Source organism: Musa acuminata, chromosome BXJ1-4 (assembly GCF_036884655.1).
Source record: "Musa acuminata AAA Group cultivar baxijiao chromosome BXJ1-4, Cavendish_Baxijiao_AAA, whole genome shotgun sequence".
Lineage (NCBI taxonomy): Eukaryota > Viridiplantae > Streptophyta > Magnoliopsida > Zingiberales > Musaceae > Musa > Musa acuminata.
Genome location: NC_088330.1, coordinates 34,434,662 through 34,446,851, shown reverse-complemented (window position 1 = coordinate 34,446,851; position 12,190 = coordinate 34,434,662). Strand labels below are relative to the sequence as shown.

Sequence of the window (12,190 nt, the reverse complement as noted above, 5' to 3'; positions counted from 1 at the left end):
TCCATTACATCTGGTCTCATGTTTCTAGATTCTTTTGGCGAGACCTTACAATGTTGAACATGATTAAATAAAGCCATGCATGACCTTCAAATCAGAGCCCCAATTCCAGACCACAGATGGTTAAGTAGACACTAAGACATTATACTTGAATGTCTCACTGTGATTTTGACATAGCAAGTCCACATCAGAAATAAGCTGAAGACTAAATCTTAGGCTATAACTCAATCTCATTCAAAATTGTTGGTCAGGCTGTTCCACACAATTCATTCATCAAAGGATGAGCACTGAGTTGTGCATTCAACCTTCCAGTTGAATCATTCTGATTCGGGTATATGAATGAGATTTCCATTACATGATTCATGCACAAGGTAACAGGTAAATCTTATGTGCTTAACCAAGAGATATCCAGATATGTCTAGGCAAAAGCACAACTGGTCAACTAACATAGGGGAACAGATGCATAATTACAAGAAACATGTCCCAGAGCTTGTCTTGTGAGAATGCTGGGATTTTGCAGAAAGGAAGATGTCTCGTAATCATGAATCAAAACCCGAATAGATGCCACTCTCACGCAATAGCCTCTTCTCCTCTTCAACATAGTTCTTCCCCCTGCTGGCCTGACCAAGATCCCTCTTGCGCTTCTCTTTCTGTGAGAAGGATAAGTTTTTTTCCTTCCTGCTTGCCTCTAGGTTGTTCCTCACACTCGAGAGCTTCTCACCTTGAGCCACAGCATCTCTAGTGCGCTCACGCTCTTCAAATGACTCCTCTGTGATGTTTTTAGATGCATTAGCCCCTTTGCCAGTTGACCAGGACCAGTCTTGCTCTTTGTCCTCGACCCTTGGAGGAGGCACCTTCAGAACAGAGGGTCCACCATGGTACCCATGCTTGCTTAGAGCGTCAAAGTTCATCCCACCATGCTTCTTCTTTTTGGAGTCAAGTGCTGTTCATGGAGTCAACCCATGTCAAGCAGCAATACCTTTTCGTTTATCAAATAGAATATACATACTAAAAGAACAAAGTCCTTTCAAGCATATTTTGTCAACGAAACAAAAAGTATGCAGAGTAAAGAAACAACAATGAAGATCAGATTAAACCTTCTACATTAAAGATGGAACTACTAAGATCCTCGAAAGATGGATGTGATAATTATGGTGAGATAGGATCAATGTAAATATGATACATGGGATCAGATGCCCAAAGCTTAGCTAAATACTTATGTGAAGTGGTAAGCCTGTGGACTTCTTCTGTGACCCAGATAAGGGCCTCAGCTTTGGAAGGATGAATGATGGTATCCAAGGGCCGGTACTCATCGTCATGCCCAACCCTGGACTGGTCCCATTGTTTCAGAAGTATGTTTGTAAGGTAGTGTAGTGGTTGTTCATATAATAGTTTCACTGATTTGGCCAACCCCTGCCATGATGTGAATGGAATAATAGAACCCCGATGAGCAGGAATGGGTATTTGTCCCATATATTCCTGATACATCTCCGCCCTTCTGATAAGTGCACCTGCAGTATCAAGGATGTGTTAAGGAGGGACATCCATATTTTGGCCAGATTATGCCGGATATATTATGAGAAAAGACAAATCAATGAGCAAGATAATTATCACCCTAAGCGTTGGTGCTAGCTAAATAGGTGTCTCATGAATTGCAAAGCCAAACGATGACCACCAAGAATAGGTGCAAAATCTGATAGAGGCCTCTAAAATTCAGTATGGCTTTGACATATTGATTAAACACCAAGGGTCTAGCCAGCTTTTGCCTGTAGGAGTTTTGTCGGCTACCTACATTTCTTTAGGCAGCTTGTTGTGCCCCTTTGCAGATGGGTCTGACACTACTTTCGCAATCCCTTTCAAAGGTATATCAGAAGGATAAAGTGGAAGTTTAGACCATGTGAAGTCGCCCGACTGCATGGTGCAGGACAAGGTTTTAAGAGTGTTCTCAATTGTCAAGTCATTGAACAGTGGTGCCTTGAGAGCACACATGATCGTGACAATAAAAAGGGTTACAGTTGTTTGTATTCGGAAATGGGTCGGCCTAGCCACTTTATAAGACATAAAATTGGTCAATTGGCTATATGTAATGGTCTTTTGGATATTTGGGTTTAAGGTAAATCCAGTGACTGGGGTACCAACATTTTCAAGCATATATGTGTACTTTATTATTAGACAACTAGATGTATCACTTGCTTTCTGTAGTGTGTAGTATAATAAAAGAGCTATTAAGGGAAAGGATCTTGAGTGTTTGTTTTCCATTCATCAAAATTGACCTAAGGGGCACTTTGTGCTTACAAAGATTGTATATGGAACAAGGTTGAGTCACCACCTACATGAGGAAAAAGAGAAGAGATCATCAAGAAGAGGAGGTCTAAAATAAGGACATGGCAGTGACGTTTATCTTTGATTAAGTTCTATGCTCTTCTCTTGTGAGACAATTTCCACTAGTAATATTTTACATCATAAGTGGTCTCACTTTGTATCATAATGCCGCATAGATTATTTGGTTTTCATTTTATTTTGATGTGTGAATTTTAACAATCTTCAACACTTATGTGTTATTCAGTAAAAGTTGCTGCAGAACTAGGAAAGTGAAGATAAAAGAAAATGAAAAAGGCCCATTTTTTTAGTTCTCGGAGAGCTGCAGTAGTCGACTTCTAGAAAAGTAGAAAGCAGGAAAACCAAGCAGGTGGTCTACATTCAAATTTTGATATTTAAATGACAATCTTGGAACAAACTAAGCGATAAATGCCCTTAAATCAGGTATAGATGGAAGATATAAATTGGAATAGGTTTTAAAAAATTGTAATGATGTGCACCTGCAGGTCCAGAAGTCCTAACTGTTGAAAATAGCAATGACAGTAAGATGATAGAAAGACTAATATCTGGGACCTAAAAATACGAAATATAATAAAATGGTTGAACACAGAACTTTGCACTGTTGGATGCAATCCTTGTGAGGAACTGAACATATCAATACAACAAGGTAAGAGAATCCAGAACAGATTTCAGTAACTTGAAGTTATATGATGCACATAGTTCCATTTGGGCAAACACTGATATCAGGATATTCAATAATTAGACAAGCTTAATTCAGGCAAAGTTAAAAAATCATCCAACCACAAACCCCTTTAAACATAAAAGACTATTAATCATCTTTAGTAAAAAAGAAAGAGCCATGGAGCAAACCTTCCGATGTGTGATCTTTGGATGATTGAGGACCTACATTTTTTCTAGACATTTTTGTAGCCAGTCCATCATCTTCAGAATCCGAGTCTGACGAATCATCAGAAGATATAACCAAGGATTTTTCCCATGGGGCGGTTCTCTTCATTTTCACAATGGTCCTAAGGAGCACAGGGAGAACATTGGAAGTTATAGCACTCAGCAACAAATCAAAATCCATTGCAAAAATAATTGTAAAAGAACTTCATAGTAAAAAACAAACAATCCTGCTGAGATTCCCATAACCCGGTATCCATGTAAAGATTAACAACATAAATGAGATCTAATAAGCTAGCATGAAGGTACTTGCAACAAATTTACAGACAGAATAAACAGAATAGATATAAAAGTCAGTATCAACAACTTCGAATGAGCTGAAAAGATCTGCAGGCCTAAAAATTTGGCATGACTAAAATAATAACAACATTAATCTCTAATAACTAGACTAAAGCAACTTAAAATAATAGTCCAAAGTCCCTCCATTATCATGTTATCCCAGCCTGTAAATGGAAATATGCAAAATTGAAGTCGGGAATCAAATCCAATAGTTCACGTTTCCCTGGCCGATACAACAGAAAACATGCATGAATCCAAAAATGGCATCAGGGAACAAGATGATGTTACTTGAGATCCTTAATAAATGAATTCTTATCACTACAACAAAAAGTATACCTCCCAGTAGACCTGCGTCAAAGATAGCATTACACGTTTTAGGGCATCTCAAAACAGATATCAGATGCCCTTCCTAGCCTATCTGTTCTGCAGAATTAAATGTGTACAGGAAGATTCATAGAGAAACAGTAAGCTCATAGTCCAACTCTTAGGAGAGGCCGGGGTAGGGAGCAAAGAGGAGACCTTCGTTCGAGTTGTCGGCGACAAGAGCGAGGTGGAGGATGACGGTGTATATGGCGACTGGCGGAGGCAGAAGCGGCTCCTGCTTCTCCGACTCGAGGGCGGTGGTAGGCCGGCGGCCGGCTCCACGAAATCGACGGCGGCAGACAGCGTCGAGTGGAGGCTCGATTAGGGCGCACAACGACTCGCTTTTAGGGATTTGTTTTCGCTTTGCTTAACGTCAACAGAACACAACGAACCCATGTCAAGGGACATCGGAGAGTCCATAGGGTCCCACAAAAGTTGGCTTTTTGTTTCCAATCGGTAGACGGGTACGTTTCGATGGCATATTAAGACCACAAAGATATGGTTTGCATAAGTTTGGTTTCCAAGTAATCGGATTCTTTTCAGGTTATCGGATCTTCAAATCATATGGGGAAAATATATACCCAATGAGGAGTTGAGTTCTTCGAATCGATCCGAGTTGGGTTGGGTGAAGTGGGCCTCTTGCCATGTCTCCAGTCGAAACGATGGGGTACGGAGTCCAGAGAGTGCGAGAGTGGGTCGAGGGACTCTTCACACCGGCACTCGAGAGGGTTGGTGTCACAGCGGAGCTTGAAACAGTCCGAAATGATATCATCGGATGGATGTTTCATGAAGTCTTTCCCCACAGGTCCATTGTGTTCCTTTGGTGTGAGACTTGTCATCAATCACCTTGAGTTCGACACCAGAAGAGTCAATGACACTCATGGAGGAGGAGGAGGGGAGGAGACCCACCTTCTTCACCTTTCACCTCTGGCTGACCGTTTTTACCAGCCTTTCATGCTCCAAGCTCATCACAGACTTATGAAACCTAAGGCAAAGTCAAACCCTTACTAGCTACCACGAACATGCCCCAAGGAAGAAGTCTGAGAACCTATGTTCTACTCTTGTGGTTTCCTTCTCTCTTTTCCTTCTTCTTATGATGAAACTCATCTGGAAGTCGACAGTTTCCCTCGAGGAAAGAAGTGATCAATGTCTTAGGATGTAAAAGATACAAGCTGTCTAAGGACAAAATTTTCTGAGATCAGAAATAGATTTAGCAAGTTGGTTGTTTGTCTATGATCTATAGCAAGATATTGGCTTCCTATAATTATGCTTCTATAGAATTGGTCAAAGTTCTTGCAATTAGTTTCGCATTATGACCCTTAAGAACTATGAAGATGACTGTGAACTTGTGATTCAGTCAGGTGGTTTGAACATTCAGAATCCAAAATGAACATTAGTTGAAGATGAAGTCATATTTCCTTGGATTCACAAGACTCTTCCTCGACTCCTTTCAGAGACTTCACCTTGATTGCCAGAAAACTACCAACTCTTCCTTTTACTGCCTACTTTTACCACTGTTTCTGTGTCAATTTTGTGTTGTTTCAGATGAATCCATCATGAAAAGCTATGAAACAAATATGGCCCATACTCGGTATATTACACTGCTTTTTGTTCATGAACTTCAAATTGGTCCAACAAGAAGGTTGCTCCTATTCACATTCATAGCATGTCTGTGCAAGTCTCCAACTCTTGTCACAAGATTCTACCTCAGCACTCAATCTGATTCAAACTTTGTTTGCTTCAAGGGCAGGAGCTGCTATAGAAAGGGTGAGGCAGGATTTTTGTTTGATCTTTGTAAGATCTTTATTTCTTGAATCCATTCACAGTTAGAAAGATGAGTGTGCTGTCTTGACATTTCCTGGGTATAATTTCTTTGGTTACGAAAGGTTGACCTGCTTTTCTTTCTTACTTTTGTCTTCCATGTAGTTAGTTCTTTGTTCATTGAGTCAGGTTCTTTGATCCCTCTCATTCCTATACTTCCTTGAAAAGAACAGTGTAGCATATGGTTCTCTGTAGAAAGAAGAAGGAGCATTTAATTGTTCTATCTCCTAATTTAGTTCAGGTCGATGAGTGCTCAAGGCACTTGGATTACAAGTCAAGGCAACTTCTATTGAACTGCTAAAGATGTGGCATTTTTTATGCAATAAGAGCTAGTTGTAAGCTGAGAACAAACAGTTCATCTTCTTTGCTTCCATAAGATCAAGCCTTTGATATCTTCATTTGGATTTTAATGTCATCAGCATCATGATATGTACATCAGTGGATTGGAAAACTACAATGGTAGGATGATCAATCAATACCACCTCTCAGACACAAAGATCATATCTAGCAGGACAAAAAGTAAGCAATCATCTTTACTGCATTAAATTTCTTTAAACTGTTATACTCCCAAAATTCTTGGAGAATGTCAATATACTTGTAGACTAAGCAACAAGAATCCACTGCTTTGTTGTTTCTCAAGCATAAAGAAATCTTGTGGAAATATTTTTTTTCTTCTTTCAATTTCTGGAATAAAGAAAAGCAAATTTCAACTCTAGCAAAACCTGAATCTGGTGAAATTGACCTGTAAGGTTGTGTGTCAAAGGACAAACTAGTATGAACTGAGTTCAGTAATGTTATGTGCAGATCTCGATTAGCTTTGCTTTCCGTTCGACTGAAGTAGTAAATTCTTGGAACTCATTCACAGAAGAACATTCTTGAAATTTACGACAAAGTTGGTAGAACAAACTGCAACAGCAGACTTATTGCAGTAACAGCAGCAAAGTCGAAGATCTGATAAATTTTATGCGACTCTGCTTGATGATTAGCTGTCTTATAACACTGATCAAGTTGGCAAGAACTTGGAGATGGAAGATAGCAGAGCTAGTGTCATGGCAGCTAAGGCTGTGAGAAGATCTGATTAGTAATACAATTATCTGAGTACCAGCTTAATATAGTTCAGGGTTTTACATAGCTATCTTTTCATAGAATATTTGCCTCACCAAATTTTAATATTTCATATGCATTTTTTCAAAAAATTATATTTACATATATCGCTCCAAATATTTAATCTTCTATATATGTCATTCCTAGTAACAGCCATCCAGTAAATTCAGGTTAACTATTAAAAATCATGATTATTAATAAATATATGAAAACTTATCAAAATTTTACATACCAAAAATGATCTTTATTACTTTTACTTCCATCATGTCTAAGATCAATTTAACATAATGTTATGTATGCATGTTTTTTATCTTAGTGATCATCCCTTTTTGACCTTTCTACTTTTATTTTTGCCCTACAGAATCCTCATTCCTCTCATCCATCATCAGAAAACCAAAACTTGAACAGATCAAAGTTATAGGACAAGATCAAACACATCCCTTGTTCACTGATTCACATTCACACAACAGGTACACACTTAAATTGTTCTTTCTTCAATCAAGCATATGCTTTTAAGAATTAACTAGCATAGATTCGAAGGATGAAGTGGCTGAGCTTAGTTCTGAGCAAATTCTGATTGACATTTCAAACTTACAACTCTAGTGAAAGGAAAAGAACATCATGCATAGCATTGAAGAAGAGAAATGAACTGCATTATGGTATATCTGCAACTCAACTAGTAGGAAAGCAACATAGCTTGGGCTATGTCTATGAATTTACAGATGCTTAAGCATTCTTATGCAAGTACATGTTGCACATTCTACTAGATCATAAGATTGATATTTCGTTATTAGATAGCATTATTCTTATGCTCTTAACTTTGCCCTGCTAGTAAATGACTAGGTGACTACATCATAAGGTCTTGTGTTGCTTTGTAAGGTGATGCTCTTCTCCATGGTTGATTTCCCTCTTCTTGTAGTATGTGCATAGAAAGAACTATTACCAGCTATCTGCATCAAGATAGTTATGCAACAAACGGAATTAAAAGTGAAGAGCTTCAAATCTTTCCAAGCCTAATATACAGACAGACCTTGAAGTTTTGCTTGAGTCCTGCTTATAGTATATCTGCATGGATAATGTAGTCTTCAGTGCTTGGATTCCTTCTGCTATATAATAATGTGATATATGACACAAGCTGCAAGTTATCTAAGATGTTATCTTGGATAACCGAAAATTTCTCATCATAAGCACTGCTCGATTGCTCTATTGTGGAAATGGCAGTCATGGGAGATCATAAGCAGGATTTTTAGATATGATGATGGACTGCACACGAGTTCACAATTATAATGTATCAGATAATTAGAGCAGATGATTAGACAAAAAGAGAGGGGAAGTAGGCCTCTTTCCCTTGTAATCAACCTTGCCTGCTATATTGGTATGGACTTCATGCTGAATCCAAGAGGGGGTAGATAGATTACTCTGAGTTGTAGTTGTGGAGCTCAATGATCTTGAGAGAAAGAACTAGGTCAGTGCAACTCGGAAAGGGAAGGAAGGAAATCATGATGCAGACATGGTGCATGTCAGAGGAAATTGTAGCTTTACAAGGCTTGCAGTTGAAGCAGTCTACACGATGCTGAACTCCATGGAATGATAAATTATGGACTTTCCCTATTATATAATGCACAGACTTGCAACTGCAGATCTGTGAGAGGCAATTGTAAACATAAAAATCTATAATATATTGTATTAAAATACGAAAATAATCTTTACATCAGGATTGAAATCAAATACTTAGATCTAGTTTAACGATGCGTAACTTTTGATACCATCTGTTTAGAGATTTATTTTTGATCTGTAAGACACCGTCTTTAATCTAAGATCGTTGTCAATCTGTAAGGAGGAACTAGATCATTTTTCCTCTCTTCTTATCCTTTCACAAGACCAATGGTTTGAGGATTGAGGAGAGAAAACTGTAATGTCAGACGGAGACGTGTATGAGCGTGTCCTCAGTTTCTAGAGGTGAGCAGAGGGTCTATAATAAGATATTAGAAGATTTTCTCCCATCAAGATTATCTCCTAAGGAATAGTATCGTAAGCGAACTTCTATTCTATTAATTAAAATATTTCAACGAAACCTAATTAATAATATTATATATCTTATTGAATTATAAAGGGTCATAAAAACCTCCTCTCGGGCCTCTTCCTCTGTCATCGGCTTTATTGCAGTCACTGTTTGCCCACAGGCCATTCAACCTTATATCCCAATAGAGCCCCAGTCTTCTCTGTTCCCCACCAAATAATGCCAACATATAATGTGGTCTTTTTGTTCCTGTGTTGCAGGTGCACATAGTCTACCTGGGCCACAGCCATGGCCATGATCCTCGCCTCACCACCAAGGTCCATGTCAAGTGTCTTCTCCAGGTAGTCAATCAAGTCCCACCTCTTCTATCTTACCTTTTCTTGCCTCCACTGAGCGTTCAACATAATTACAGCTGCTGTCTTTGTTCTTCTGGCAATTTGATCTCAGGCAAGAAGAAGCAGAGGAAGCCATGGTGTACAGCTACAGGCATGGCTTCTCTGGTTTTGCAGCGATGCTCAACTCAACACAAGCCTCCACCTTGGCGAGTGAGCACATCACCATTCCCATCCATTCTCTGAATCATCATCCTCCATTGCTCAATGCACTAATGGGAGGGGTGATATCTGTGTTCAGGAACATAGTTTCAAAGTAATTTAAGAGGCAAAAATATCATGTTAGGAATTAAAAACTTCTCTCTAACCTTTCTAAAAATCTGATAAATCACAACACTCAAAGTGCCTTAGCTCTTCCTCTTACTAAAATCAATGTATATTTATAAGAATAACTCTTAATTCACTAATAAATTTTAATCTAATTAAGATTTCATCAACTAATTTGAATATGATTATGACTCTTAAAAACACTCACCAATTCAACATGGTGACTTCTACCACTATCTACTTCCTCTTCCTTTTGTTTGGTTCATGGTTTCCTCACCTTCATGCCATCAAATCCCCAAGAACTGTCTCCTCATTGCAAAGAAGACCAAGCATGGATCAAAAGGTTTGATGGTAAGTTGGTGTTGCTGTATGTGACCAGCAACATCCACCATTAAGCTTGAGATCTTTTCCTAATCTTTCAGTTTAAGAACTCAAAGTAGGAACCTACAAAGTGATTAACCAGTTCAGCTAATTCTCATGACCATAATCATTTCTTTTTCTTTTCAAAGATGGATCAAAATTGATTACTAATCATAGTGTAATGACAATGTCATGTGTGTATGATACTATTTTTAGTATTAATTTGTACAATATGGGATCTAACAAATTATCAATTATTTTCGATGAATTATCGATTAATTTTACACCCAATCACATTAAGAATAATTAAATTATAAAAATATACTCGATCCAATTATATTAAAATATTATAAACGTATATGATGTTTACATGTCGATTTGAATATGAGACATATTAATCATATAATAATACATTAATCGATTCGAATATCTCAACAGAGAGAACGAAAGATAATGGTTTAACTTAATTGTTTATAATATAATTGATCAAATAATTAGATAAAAATATGCATTTAATCCAACCAAATTGGGTTGGGTTTCTGTCATATCCAACCCCTTGACGTGTCCCCTCTATGGTGCCATAATTTGTGGGTGAGAGTTTGACCTTAGCGAAGCTTTGTTGATGTGTTGTTCTCGTGCCTCTGCAAAATGGACATGTCATTTGCATCGAAGACTAATAATGCTTTGAATGATTGAGGGGGTTGACAATAAGACGAAGTTGTGAGATATTGGTTCCACCTCCCATCATCACATAAAAAGATAGATATATGAGTGCTATATATACAACATAAAAATTATACCAATCAGGCATATATAAAGCTCAATTGAAAGGGATGATGATAAAAGGGATTTAATGTCCGGGCTTTTGTGGGCATGCCAAATGGTTGATGTGATGCTCATGATTGCTACCTTGATGATCCATGCACTTGACAACATACATTGTTACGAATGTACATTAGCTAGTGCTTCTTCACATCCATTGATGTCAATGTCTTCGGCCTGATTGCCTTCTCGACTACTCTAAAGGTTACATAAGAGGATGTGACCATTGCCATATACAAACAAGTGTATGGAAGAAAGATTAATTTTGTATTGACATAATTATTAGAAGTAGATTCATGAATTCATGAGCCATCCACACGTGGAAATTGATAGTGATGACAGCATCTTGGATTTAAGTGAGATAAAAATTGATTCGGGATGAATACATACATACATACATATATACATGCATACATATATACATATATATATATATATATATGTGTATTAATATTTACATGATCTATTTAAATTTGATTAGTGTACTCGTTAATTGAGGTATATATATGGGTTCAAAAGTGATAACACTTTTATCAAGTATAAAAGGAGTATTGATTCACATAAATATTTATATTTATATTTTATTATATATACATATTTTTTTCATTAATATTTCTTTATATTGTTGTTGTTATTACTCTCAGTGTTCTTATTCTTCAATTTTAGAAAACATTTGATGTGTTCCACCAAAAGTCTTTTGTTTTTTTACTTGTAAAGTAACTATCTAAATCACTTCTCTAACTAAAAGAAAATACAGAGACAACCATGGAAGGACTACAAGGATTGAACACAAGACTTCTTCTTTCGGAGACATTTGAGCTGCATCCTCTAAAGAACTTTCACATGCACAAAAGGTGGATTTCTGACTGAGTTTGGAGGTAAAATGACATTAAGATCGAGTAGTACGTTTGTGGATGAGGTTAGAGGTACATCACAACTAAAACAGATGTTGGATTTCTGAGTTGGGTATGAACCTTAAGGAAGATTAATGGCAGCTGAGATACATCCTGTGGAGGCAGGCAGATCATGTGTCACATCCGAAGATTGAATCATGGGAGGAAGGAAAAGACTCAGAGGTTGACCTGCTTCTGAGTGCCCCACCCATGGAAGCTCGATGTGGGGTTCCCGTTTTCCACACATCTGGGCGACGCACATCTCAAGGGAGACTTTAGACTCCACAGCCACTGTGAACCTGAACATGTCTTGTACCAAAGTAACCTTGAGTTCCAACTTCTAAATGCAAAAGCTCTCTCTCTCTCTCTCTCTCTCTCTCTCTCTCTATCTCTCTCTCTCTCTCTCTCTTGTTTCTGTTTTGGAATAGAAGCTGAAATGAGGAACAACTGTAGTTGTCTTGGATACTGCCAAATTTCATTTAAAGAAACCCAACCAAACTTATAATGGTTTTAGTGTGTCTTGAGGATGTTGGTTTGCTCCCTTGAGATGGTTTCTCTGAGTTCTCTTCTGCTCTAATTTGTGTTCTTGT

At 37.8% G+C, this 12,190-nt stretch overlaps 1 protein-coding gene across 1 annotated transcript; it reads right to left on the bottom strand.

Annotated features, from left to right (window-relative positions):
• Positions 1-329: 329 nt before the first annotated feature.
• Positions 330-4,304, bottom strand: LOC135657196 (uncharacterized). Its single transcript, XM_065175931.1, has 3 exons — positions 4,078-4,304; positions 3,187-3,344; positions 330-940 (listed from the first exon to the last, which is right to left on the bottom strand). The coding sequence occupies exons 2-3, from the start codon at positions 3,329-3,331 to the stop codon at positions 537-539; spliced, it is 549 nt and encodes a 182-aa protein (XP_065032003.1). The 5' UTR covers positions 3,332-3,344; positions 4,078-4,304; the 3' UTR covers positions 330-536.
• Between the last annotated feature and the right edge of the window lie 7,886 nt (positions 4,305-12,190).